Source organism: Nuphar pumila, chromosome 7, assembly GCF_984573655.1.
Source record: "Nuphar pumila chromosome 7, dmNupPumi1.hap1.1, whole genome shotgun sequence".
In the NCBI taxonomy this organism is placed as follows: Eukaryota; Viridiplantae; Streptophyta; class Magnoliopsida; order Nymphaeales; family Nymphaeaceae; genus Nuphar; species Nuphar pumila.
In genome coordinates this window covers 50,054,198-50,067,643 of record NC_143255.1, presented here as the reverse complement: position 1 = coordinate 50,067,643, position 13,446 = coordinate 50,054,198, and the positions used below count along the sequence as shown (strand labels likewise).

Here is a 13,446-nt window from a genome sequence, read left to right as displayed (position 1 = left end):
TGGCCCCTGTCGGATTAAAAGAGGGGCAGGGGCCAAATGGCCCCTGCTTGGTTTCCGAGGGGTGGGGCAGGAGCCTTCGGCTCCTGCCCCCCTCTCTTAAGGGGAAGGGTAGGGGCCATCGGCCCCTACATGGAAAGGGAAGGGCAGGGGCCATGGCCCCTGCCGGAAAATTAAAAGGGCAGGGGGCTCCGCCCCCTGCTTGCTAAGAAGAGGAAAGGAAGGGGGGCGGAGCCCCCTTGCTTGTCGAAAAAGAGGAAGGCAAGGGGACGGAGCCCCTTGCCTGTCGAGATAAGAGGATGGCAAGGGGGCGAAGCCCCTTGCCTGTCGTGAAAAAAAAGAGCCTGCCGGCCTTCCGGCGAATCTGGGGGAGGAAAAAGGGGGAAAAAGAGGGGGGAAAAGGAGGGGGCTACCTGGGCTGCCGTGAAGGGGGGTTCGCCGGAGAGGGTGGCGCCGTGAAGAGGGGGGGGGGGGGGGGGGGTTGGCCTGCATCGGCAAAAAGGGAGAGGGAGATGGAGTCGGGGGAAGAGAGAGCAGAGGGGAGAGAGACGAGAGATGAGAGAGAGAGTCGGGGGGGGGGGGTCGGGGGAGGCTCGTAGGCCCTCCCCTCTCCCCTCTCGTCTTTTAATAGGGAGGGGGCGCACACAGGGCTCGCCCCCTGTGTCGCCGGAGGCTCCCCTCCCCCTGTGGGCTGCCAGTCCCCTCGAAAAGGGTTTTCGAGGGGCTGGCACAGGTTGGATCCGGGTCGGGAGAGGAGAAGATTAGGGCAAACCTCTTTCGCAGCCCCTTTTGATCGGGCAACAAAAATTTTTTTTTAGGTTAAAAAATTGGATGAAAACGACACTGGGTGCGTTGACCGCACCTAGGGTCGTGTTGACCACACCGGGTGCCGCACCCACACGCGCACCAACGTTGCGTCGATGCGGGTGCGGCACCTACTTTGCTGAGTCCCTGTGACTTAGATTTTAACATATGTCACTTCTAAATATTAATTGGCTGACTTTTTCACCAAGGCATTACCGTCACAGAGGTTTCACTTTTTTCTAGACAAACTTTCGGTGTTTACACCATAAATTTGAGAAGTGTAAACGTATTCATCTATATCTATCTATATATATATATGTGTGTGTGTGTGTGTTTTATGTATGCAATAGGAAATGTCCACTGTCATTTCCAGAATTGTAATAGGGACCGGCTATTAGGAGTAGATAGGTAAATTTATTGTTTTTTATTTTTTCTGTATTTTATAGCTGTTGGGCTAGTCCCAACGGCTAGTTGGACTAGCCCCTTGGTCTCCTTTTTGCTCTATAAAAAGGAGAGATTTTCCTATGTACATTTTATGCTTTTTTAAGCATATTTATCATAATCAAACACATTATATATATATATATATATATATATATATATATATATATATATATATATATATATATATATATATATATATATATATATATATATATATATATGCGAATATGTCGAATATGTTAACAGATTTATCCAAACAAAAAGAGAGCTGACATGGGATGGAACTTCATTCTGGAATTTGGAATACTCACACACAGCACATGAAATTTCTTTTGAGAGAAAAATCAGCTTTTATTAAATAATGGAAAGAAATAATACGCTGTGACAAGTTGCCAGTAAGTTTAAACCCTATAGTAACAACACCATAATGACCATACACCTCGAAGATGGCACCAATTCTACAGCAGCCAATCCAGTCTAACTACTTTCTGTCCTATTAGAAGAGACAGTTCACAGTTACCATTTAAAGCATATTTTACATGCATAAGTAAACTAGAAAAGTAAGGCCCAAATTTCAGTCATGTCACTACCAATTGGTCTTGTCGTAAATCATCTCCCTTTTTGAATATCATTTTGCAATTTCCACCACTTGCTGCACGAAATGTGAGACGCAATGGATTCAAAGAGCTTTTGAAAATGGATGATTCTGATGGTACAATCCCAGTAATCAGTATACGTGGTGCCAGAGGTGATCTTATCGGCTGGAAAAATAAAAATGAGTGCAAAGTCAGTGAATCTCTGGAAGACAAAAGAAAAATGACATAATTTCGGTCTGTATATGGGATTCCACTTTCTGCAGAATTATTAACTAAATGAAGTGTCTCCTAACCAGAAATTTAATTTGACAGAAAATAAAGGTACCTCCTCAAAGTAGGTGAGTTCACTCAAGAGGCCAGAAAGCAGCTGCCTCAGTTTTTCGATTTTCTTCTGGGTTCCACCACGTACATTTCTAACATCTCGCATTATGGAGCATAACTGAGCAATAACCTCTGTTTGACGCACCAAACTCTGCCACAGCTTAAAGCCATCTTCATCCCCATTCGCACTTGCTGCTAACTGTTCAGACAAAACGATTGCTTACAATGCGACTTACAATTTCACATGTTTTCAGAGTAGCAAGATGACAACAGAAAAAAGTAGAGAGGACAAACTAAGTTGCTTAAAACATGAGAAAATTGAAGAAAATCTGACAAGGTCATACTTTCATCATATTGTCTTCTAGGATCTCATAGGTACAGTAAAAACGTTTTGCATATGCTGGATCATGAAGTTCTACAGCCACATACCACCGCAGGAAACTAGCCAATTCAATGTTGGATAAAGCTGTCAAATTTCACAATATAATATTATGAGATTTAAAATATGATAGCAAACAAGCATAGGCATCATTCTATCTTGAACAAAGTTTTTACGCAGCCAAAATTGATGGAAAGAGTAATTATATACAGTAAGAATGTCCTAAAAATCTGAGATTTTTTAGAGTAGTTTAATCTTTGAAATGCTCACGCCATGCAAGGTATGTAGTAGGCAACAATAATTGATGACCTTTCAATATTGGATGTCTAATGTAAAAGAAAAACCATATTCATAAAATGTAAGAACAATTATTTTTCTTGCTTCTTTTACCATGGAATGCTTATGAAGATGGATGCAAGAAGTTCATAACTAGAAGCTTCATCTTTGGCCATTTCTCCACATTGGAGAAACAAAACACATAATAAGACCAGAAAATCAAAAATAATTTCTTACATTAACTAAATAATTGAATGAAGGAGAAGAAAACACTTTGAAGGCATCAGCCACAATGTCAAATTGATCAAATTCCAACACCGTGGTTATTCCAACAATATAAATACCATAGGCCTTAACAACTCCATGGTAACTAGAGAGAGCACTCAGGTGTATGATTTCCAGATCCCCCAGACTCTGGGGGGCTTCCCCTATTTATAAGATTTTTGCATGGGATCCGGATCCAGGGTTTTTTGGACTTTAATTCAACCCAAATGGATCAGTCCTTATCCTCAATGGGGATATGACTCATCTAGGAAGAGTCATATATGACGTGCACAGGAAGAAGTTGAGTCCAACTGGAAGACACTTCTTGGGACGCTTATCCATGTTAAGATAAGTCGACCACTCTAAAGTAAAGTTTATTTATTCTTAAAGTTGTTTTTGGTATTTTATAAATAATGAGGGACTCTAATGTAAATTTGCTCTCTTGGCTAATCTCTATTTAAACTAAAGGAGATTAGACCTAATGCAGTTTTCTAAGTTCTTTCTTTCTCTCTCTCTCGTTGCTGAGTATTCTCTGAGTTTTTTTCTACTACATGGTATCAGAGTCGTCGATCTGGGGAGTGCGATCTCGAGTTCTGCGTCAAAGTTCGAGTGAAGGGTATTAGATCACGTGAAGAGGATCAGATAAAAAGGTTCACTTGAAGAGAATCAGATAAAAGGTGTCATTTTTTTTTAACGAGTGGTACAAATCTGATAACAGATCTGAGGTCTGACAAGAGTCATGACTCAGATCTGTAATCAGATCTAAAAGTCGCATGGATCTATGGGTCTCTGTCGACCAAACTGAGTGGATACAGGTATGGGTATTGTGCTGAAGTCGTAAAGTAGGTGACGGTAAAATTTTTTTGTGGAGCTTAAATGCAGTCCATTGTAGTGGATCTGTGGTTTTTTTTTCTGACCGTATGCTCTGGGTAGTTCAGATCTGATCACAAATCTGATTGTAGTGAAGATTAAATATAGTTTTCAGTTGTGGACATGGATATTTTTTGTTTGGTTCATTCAAATCTGGTTGTCGTGAAGAAATATTCATATTAAATAGTCGTGGATCTGCAAAAAAAAATTCAGAGATCTGCTCACAGATCTGAGTGTGGTGAAGATTAAATCTATTTTTCAATCGTGGACACACATACTTCTGAAAAAAAATATACATTATATTACATAGTCGTGGATTTTTTTTTTGAGATCTGATTCAGATCTCATCTGAGTGTGGTGAAGATTGGATATACTTTTCAGTCGTGGACCTGCATACTTCTATTTTGGTTCACTTATATCTGGTTGTTGTGAAGAACAGTTTATATTAAATAATCATGGTTTTTTTTATCAGATCATTTGTTCTGGTTGGTTCAGATCTGATCGCAGATCAGATGTCGTATGTCGTGGTGAAGACCCATCATCGTAGTGGATCTGCATAGTGTGGAGCCGATCTCTATCAGATTTAACATTTTTTTTTAAGTGGAAGTTTATTGTAGCAACACTATTCGTGGTGACTACCGAGGGAGTGTTATTCATTAGTATGGGTGAAGTTTCTAAATCTGATTTCAAGAATGAGGCTATTGGGGAATATAAAGCCTTCGCAAATCCTTTCTCCTATGGGTCTTCTGTGAAATTAAATAAAACTAACTATGCACGGTGGTCCAGAACGTTTATGATGTCAATGTCTGGACATCGTAGAAAACACATACTGATGGAATCTGAACCAAATGATAAGACAGGAAAATACATTACTTGGGAAGAAGATAATGACATTGTTATGTCATGGATTATGAATAGCATTGAACCTCATATTGCAGATGGCCTAATTTACTACAATACGGCTAAACAGATGTGGGACAATCTTTGAGATACGTACTCTCAAGAGACTAATGTGAGTCGTATTCTCCAAGTTGAACAAGAAATATATAATTTGCAGCAAGGTGATCAGACATTGGCCCAGTACTATGCCTCCGTCAAAGTTGTTTTTGAAAGACTTAATGCTCATAGACCAGTGTTGTTCAAAACAAAAGGATCATCAAGAACAGATTATGGTTGCTCGGTTCCTCACAGGCCTATCTTCAGAGTTCTCAGTTGCTAAAGTCCAAATGTTAACCGGGTCTGATGTTCCTACTCTTGCTGATGCATACAATCGGTTGAGTAGACTTGCCATCTCTCTTCCACAATCTCAGCCTGCATCTCAGTCATCTGCTTTAGCTGTTCCATCTAGTTATGGACGAGGAAATACTCTGAATGTTAGAGAAAGAGGTCGTGGAAGAGGTATGTGAGTGTAATGAAGTATACAGAAGAATCAAGAATGCAAATGCATTCACAATGTCCAACAAATGGACTTAGCACAAGAGAATAAATCTACTAAAGGGACAATATGAAAGGCCTTGCAACAAGGCTACACATAAAATAAATACTCCATTTATTAGAGAGGAGCTCTCAAAAAGCATTTCAGGATTCAAGGGGATGCACCCTTATTTATACGCAAGGAGGCACTCAAGGGGCTCCCAATAGAGCTATGTCACATGGGTGTGGGTGCGACACGGGTGCGGCGCAATTTTAAAAATTTTGGACACGGGGACTCGGTTATATATATATATATATATATATATATATATATATATATATATATATATATATATATATATATAATAAATTAATAATATATCCTGTGTGCATATATGTGGATATTGTCCTATAAAGTTTGGCACCAGCACGAGTGTTTTTATAAACTTTGCAAATTGTACTTTTGCCCTTGCAGAAAGGGGGATCCCCCCGGCGCGGGTCCAGGGGGGCCGTGTTAAAATATATGTAATCATATATACATATATATATATATATATGTATATATATACATATATGTATGTATATATATACATATATGTATGTATATATATACATATATGTATTTATCTCATCATACCCGATAAAGGGTATTTTTATAATTCTGCCCATTAGGGGCATTTTAGTCTTTTTACATCTTTTTACATGTATTTTATTTTACATTGTCTTTAATGATCATCCCCAAGTTTCTTTCACGATGTATCATAGATGCTTCATTCATCCCATCTTGAAGATCCAGTGGAATAAGCCAAAAGAACTCCAAGTAAAAAGTACATTTGTATCTTTAATCAAATAAGAGATATCAAAAAATGGATAATAGACCATAACATTGATTAAGAAGGACAATGATTCAAAAGATAATTTATGCATTTTGATTGAGTATTTATGCAAAATATGAATTAACCTTAAACATTGATAAAACACACTAAGTTCTTGAAGAAAGATAAGTGCACAAAGGCCACACTAAGAACATTTGACCAAAAATATCTCGAAGAACCATGTAAAAATGCCTTCAAAGATGTGCACTTCAAGCACCAACACCACAAAGGAATACGTGTGCAAAGACACACCAAGAACACTTGAATAAAAGTACCCAAAGGTACAAAGGGGACACCCACACATGCAAAAGATTGAATTTCTTAGAATAGGTGAGCACTAAGGCTCACAAAATCATTCTTATAAAGGGTTTTATCAATATTTGGAAGTAAGGAGTGTGTGCATGGAGAACACTCATAAGTGCACAAAGACACAAAATATGAGATTTGTATTAAGATCAAGTAAAAAATTTCATGTATTAGAAATATATCTATGAAGACAATAAGAACAAATTGCTCCCAAGGGAAGTGTACAAGAGCATACGAAAGAAAGCATGTTTAACACACATAGATCACCAATAAGAAGACATTTTATCAACAAAAGATGAGTTAATGATTTCTCTCACATCTTAGAGAAAATAAATTCTATGCCAAACAAATGCCGTATGTGAACTTGCAAGGACATGATCTAAAAGACATCCACCCAAGAGTCAAGATAATGAGTGTTATTTTAGTAGAGAACCTTACACATTTAGGAACATCTCACTCAAATGATTGCAATTACAAAAACTCATTTTGCATATTAAAAAAGGTGCCCAAAACCACAAGCACTTAATATGTAGATTAAATGCCAAAAATTTTGATTTTAAAATATGCATATTAATGATAGGATTCACTTGTATCTTTAAAGACAAAATATGAATGAAATTTCACAAATTTCAACAATAGTTCATCCACTACAAGCAACTACCTCATTAGTCCTCCAAAACCCACAAATCAAGTGTATAAACTACTAGATCAAGACATAATCATAATGCCATTAAAGACCAAAAGACACACACAAAGGTGTGTATAAACACCTCTTGTCTACATGTAATAATACTTGAAATAAGTGTATCAACGACAAGAACAAGAGAATACACGCCAATATGGACCAAAAGCATCTCTTGTCTTCGTAAAAAGACACTCAAAATCAAGTATGTTCAACTACTAGAACAAGAGTATCAAGTCAATCATAGGCTAAAACATAATACATCTTTTGTATACATAAAATGACACTTGAAATGAGTGAAAAAAGCCAACCATGGGCATACATCTCAGCGACTAGAACAAGGACACAAATGCCAACATGGACTAAAATCGCACACCATGGTGTGAATCAACACGCCTTGTCTACATATAATAACACTCAAGACAAGTGTGTTCAGCTACTAGACCAAGAGAACAAAGCCAACAAAGGGCTACCAACACACAAGGTGTAATAAAAATCTTGTCTACATATGATGACACTTAGATAAGAGGTATAAAAGGAGAAGACTTTAGAGACAATAAGACTTGTAATGACAAACATTTAACAAATAAAACATTAATATACCTTAAAACATTTAAGGTTTCAAACTTCATATATTCATCACAGGTACACATAATTAAGAGCATCCATAAAATCAATGGCCAAAAAGAAAATGAGTGTCACACTCACAATTAGAGATCACATAACAAGTCATTTTAGAGTCAAACTACAAATTGACAGTCTAAAATGACATAACACGATAAATTTCCAAATAGGTGCACATAACTCACCTCAACAAACATCTCTAATATCACAATAACAAGGCCATATAAATGATGCATTAAATAATAACCTGTGATGGATAAATATAAATGTCATAAAAAAGACAATCAATTTCCAAATAGGTGATTTTATAAAGGGGGCCGATTTGAAAAAATCAAATCAAAGGTCCAATATAATCAATCACAACAATATGCTTTATAACATGAAATATTAAGCAACATCATGTGCAAGAACTGATTTGGAATAATCCAAGAGTCAAATCAAACCTTAATTACTCATGTAAAAGTATCTTCAATAAGATACCAAGAACAATATTACAATAATTCTTGGAAACAAATATGAGCACACACGCACAACAAGAACACTTGTGCACAAAGAGCACAATACAAACTCGCAAATGCGCAAATGTGAACCCAAAAGTCATAAGTTTCACTAACAGAGCTTGGGCTATAATCCCACAAGCTTTAACCATGATAGATATAAAGTGCAATTATATGCACACCAAATGATAATAGATGCAATTTTTGTAATATAAGATGTCGAATGACAATATAACAAATTTAGTTTAATATGGGCATTCTTTAATAGATGCGATAAAAGTTGGAAAAACTCATGCGGAAAAATTCACAAAAAGAACAAGTTTGTAAAACTTGCAATATTAGAAGAAAATCAAAAACTAAAAGACCAAGCTTGTAGAAAAACAAACACTCTTCTTACAAGAACTGTGGAAGTCTCACACATAGTATTCACCAATAAGAACCACACAACACTCAAAAACGAGTATGTAAAGCAAAGAAGAAAAAAACTTAACTCCAAATGAAAGAAAACCATACTTCAAGAGTTACTAGAGGTATTCATACATCACTAAGTGAGGAATCTCTAATTATAAAAAAATGCACTAAGACACATGATTTGAAATCATTTTTGAGATTCTTAAAAAATATCACTACATGAGAAATCTCTAATAAACATCACTACTCATAATATATGATAGCAAGTGTGTAGAAAAGGATGTGAATTATCACAAGCTTTTATATGTTAAAGAATTTCAATCTCAACTCAACTTTTCTTAAAAAAAAACTTCCAACACATATATAATTCATGCTTTTAAGCAAATATGCAAGAGATAACTTCAAAGTACCAAAGTTATTTGATAAAAATTTAAATTCAAGGAGTCAAAGATGTCCATCAATACAAAGCTTTTAAATCATATGTAGGATTTGAAAAACAATAATAAGATCACAAAGACTCATAAAACCATACACACGAGTTCAAGATTGACATCAACTTATGCTTGAAAGATAAGCACGATTATCGACCTTATTAAAGGAAGTTTTAAGCAATAACAAACAAGTTCACCGATTTAACTAATTATCTTTTAAGAGATTTTAAAAAAGTGATATACACAAAAGCAAAGGCTCAATAAAGAACCGAATAACACAAGAACTAGAAAACAAAAAACACATACATATAGATTATTAAGGAAGTAGATATTTCTTTATAATGCATGATACTAAACGAAAAAGAATACATACCAAATAACTTTTAAGAAAGAAAAGAGAGAGAACAAGAAAACTTCACCATTTTTCTTAATATTTCTTGAATAACACGATTTTCGATGCACCAAAGAGCAACTCGGTCACAACCTTGCTCTGATACCATGTTAGAAAGTATGCATAAATGAATTACAAGAATGCATAATGCATTCATAAGGTCCAACATTGGACAAACATAACCCCGTAATGTGGAATAACACAATGGTCCACTAAGGGACACCATAAGAAGCCTACGAAGAGGCATAAGTTACATAAACTTTATTGAATGAGGGCCTAAAAGGCCATGCCTTACATGGGGGAATACCCCTCTATTTATACACAAAGGAGTGAGAGAGAGAGAACATAGAGGGGTATTCCCCCATGTAAGGCATGGCCTTTTAGGCCCTCATTAATAAAGTTTATGTAACTTATGCCTCTTCGTAGGCTTCTTGTGGTGTCCCTTAGTGAACCATTGTATTATTCCCCATTATGGGGTTATGTTTGTCCAATGTTGGACCTTATGAATGCATTATGCATTCTTGTAATTCATTTCCGCATACTTTCTAACAGGCCGCCCTTGGGGGGGGGAGGCGTAGAGGGGGGCAGCGCCCCCCGAAATTTTTTTGTTCTGGGGCTTATGTTTGAGATTCATGCTATATATATATATATATATAAAGATCGCTTTTTTTGTTTTTTACCCTAAAAATGAACATTTTTGGACTCAGTCAATGTTGACCGAGTCCAAAATAAGGACGGACTCGGCCTCAACTTGTTGATCGAGTCCGACTCGACATTGATCGAGTCCGGGCCGTGTCCGAAGCCGCACCCGTGTCGGGGCATGTCGACTCGGGTGCGGCGCCTCCCTAGCCGAGTCTGTGTGACATAGCAATAGAGTCGTTGGGGGCCCCAACGACTCTATGGTGGGGCCCCTTAAGTGGCTCAAAAAAAGGATTTTAAAAAATAAAAAGAAGAAAAGAAATACAGAAAAAATAAAAAGAATAAAAACAAGTACCTCTATCGGGTACTTATGAAAAGACCATAATACCCCTATCGGGTATTATGGTGTAAATATATATATATATATATATATATATATATATATATATATATATATATATATATATATATATATATATATATATATATATATATATATATATATATATATATATTGTTACAATTGTTTTAACACCCCTCCTCAAACTTTACGGGGAGATGACCGAAAGTTTGCCAAGGAGAAACAAGAAGCAGGAAGTGCTTTGGTAAAAAAGTCGGCAAGCTGATATTCAGAAGTGACGTATGGCAATATAACTGTCCCACGAAGATACTCATCCCGAACAAAGTGACAGTCCATTTCAATACGTTTAGTTCTCTCATGAAAGGTGTAGTTGCTGACAATATAGATCACACTTTTGTTGTCGCAACAAAGCTTCGAAGCACCGAAAATTTTAACTCTCATATCTTGAAGAAGACTTCGAAGCCACACAAGTTCCATTATAGTAGTTGTCATGGCCCTATACTCAGCCTCAATGGAGGACAACAAGACTTTCTGTTGTTTCTTGCATCTCCAAGCAATTAGCGAATCTCCTAAAAAGACACAAAAGTCAGTAGTTGAGATTCGATCATTTGGGTTTCCTCCTTAGTCAGCATCAGTATAAGCAAGTAAATTTAATGAAGAGAGTGAGGATAGGAATAGCCCTTTAGTTAAAGTATTTTTGATGTAGCAAATAATCTGAAGCAGAGCACTCATATGCACAGTTGTAGGAGCATGCTGAAACTGACTTGCAGAGTGCACAGCATGAGCAATATCAGGCCTTGTGATAGTCAGATAGGTGAGAGATCCAATGAGTTGTCGGTAGGGTGTAGGATCATCCAGTAGAACCCCATCCTCCAACCGTAGTTTAGCGTTGATAACCTCTGGAGTCTCCACCTTTTTGTCATCTGAAATCCCAGATTTCGAACATATATCTGCAGCAAGCTTTATTTGTGACAAAATATACCTTCGAGGAGAGTATGCTACTTCGATAGCAAGAAAATACCTGAGAAAACCCAAATCAGACATATCAGAGTTATCTTTTAACATATTTTTAACAGTAAGAATCCCACTTTCATCATTGTCCGTGATGATCATATCATCAACATAAAGCAGAAGGATGACAATACTATTACCTGCACTTTTAACAAAGAGAGCAGTGTCAGTATAACATGAACGAAAACCCAATTTTATCATGATAGCACTAAATCTATCATACCAAGCTTTAGGGCTTGTTTAAGACCATATAAAGCTTTTAATAATCTAAGAGTTTGACCTTGGTTGACATCAATTTTCGGCGGAGGATCCATATATACTTCTTCATTTAATTGACCATTAAGAAAGGCATTTTTAACATCTAGTTGGAATATGGGTCATTTCTTAGATGATGAAAGAACAATTAAAGTTCTAGCACTTGTCATACGAGCCACGGGAGCAAAAGTCTCCTCATAGTCGATACCATATTCTTATGAGTATCCCTTAGCTACCAATCTGGCTTTATATCATTCTAGGGAACCATCACTTTTTGTCTTGACTTTATAAACCCAACGACATCCAATAGCTTTTTTATTTGGAGGAAGTTGAACTATTTCCCGAGTTTTAGCCTTATTTAAAGCATCTAGTTCAACTTTCATTGCTTCAACCCAATGAGATATCTTTTTTGCTTGATTATAATGAGAAGGCTCATAGTATGAATGCAAATCTATTAGACAAGCTCTATAATTAGGTGAAAGAGATTCATATGAGACAAACCTATTAGGAGGAATTGATTCTCTAGAGGATCGCCTAAGGGAATTGTAATGAAAAGGGGCGGAAGCACCAATAAAGCAAACCACTCTTTAAGAGTGATCTCAAGAGCCAAGAACACAAACACTAAAAGTGTATACAAAAACCCACTAAAGGGAAAATGACTAAAAGTCATAAGTTGGATATTATTGAAGAAAGAAATAAGAGAGTGAAAAACCCATGCTCATACAAGAGAAAGCCTCCTCTATTTATAGAGGAGGAAACCAAAGAGAAGGGACCACAAGGGGGCTCCCATCTAGTCGTTGGGAGCCCCAACTGTCATAAATATGATCGTTGGGGCCCCCAACGACAAGATGAGTGGGGCCCCTTGTGGTCTTACAAAAAGCAAAAGAAAAAAAAAGAGAAAAGAAAAAGTAAAAAAGGAGAGAAAAGAAAAGGGGGAGAGATTACATGGGGATTTACCAAAATACCCCTTTTCTTATTATGTAGTTTCTTATTATGTAGGCTTTTCTTATTATGTAGTTGATATTCTGAAGTAACGTATGGCAATGTGATAGTTCCTCTGAGGTATTCGTCTCGAACATAATGGCAATCTATTTTGATATGCTTTGTCCGCTGGTGAAAAGTATGATTGCTTGCAATGTAGATCGCACTTTTGTTATCAGAGCAGAGCTTGGTGGGAGAGGAAATGAGGACGCCCATGTCACCAAGGGGACTTCTGAGCCATACGATTTCCATAGTTGTCATTGCCATGGCCCAATATTCAGCTTCAGTGGATGATAGTGAGACCTTTTGTTGCTTCTTGCATTTCCACGAAATGAGAGATTCACCTAAAAAATGCAAAGACCAGTAGTTGAGATACGATCATTGGGATTTCCTCCTCAGTCAGCATCAGTAAAAGCAGTTAATTCAAGAGATGAGGAAGAGGATAAGAAGAGCCCTTTGGAGATGGTATTTTTGATGTATCGCACAATTCGCAATACGGCCGCCATATGAACTGAAGTAGGTGCATGCTGAAACTGGCTTACAGCATGAACCGCATGAGCTATATCTGGACGGGTGATGGATAAATAGGTGAGAGATCCAATTAATTGACGATAGGGG

General features: G+C 37.1%; 1 protein-coding gene across 1 annotated transcript in view; it reads right to left on the bottom strand.

Annotated features, from left to right (window-relative positions):
* LOC149832225 (phosphatidylinositol 3-kinase, root isoform-like) overlaps positions 1 to 13,446 on the bottom strand; it is a 143,801-nt gene that overhangs the window by 63,015 nt on the left and 67,340 nt on the right. The window contains exons 10-12 of the mRNA XM_090012388.1: positions 2,507 to 2,628; positions 2,167 to 2,361; positions 1,836 to 2,006 (exon numbers count right to left, since the gene is read on the bottom strand). Coding sequence (XP_089868514.1) covers positions 1,836 to 2,006; positions 2,167 to 2,361; positions 2,507 to 2,628 — 488 coding nt within the window. The remainder of the gene's footprint in view (positions 1 to 1,835; positions 2,007 to 2,166; positions 2,362 to 2,506; positions 2,629 to 13,446) is intronic.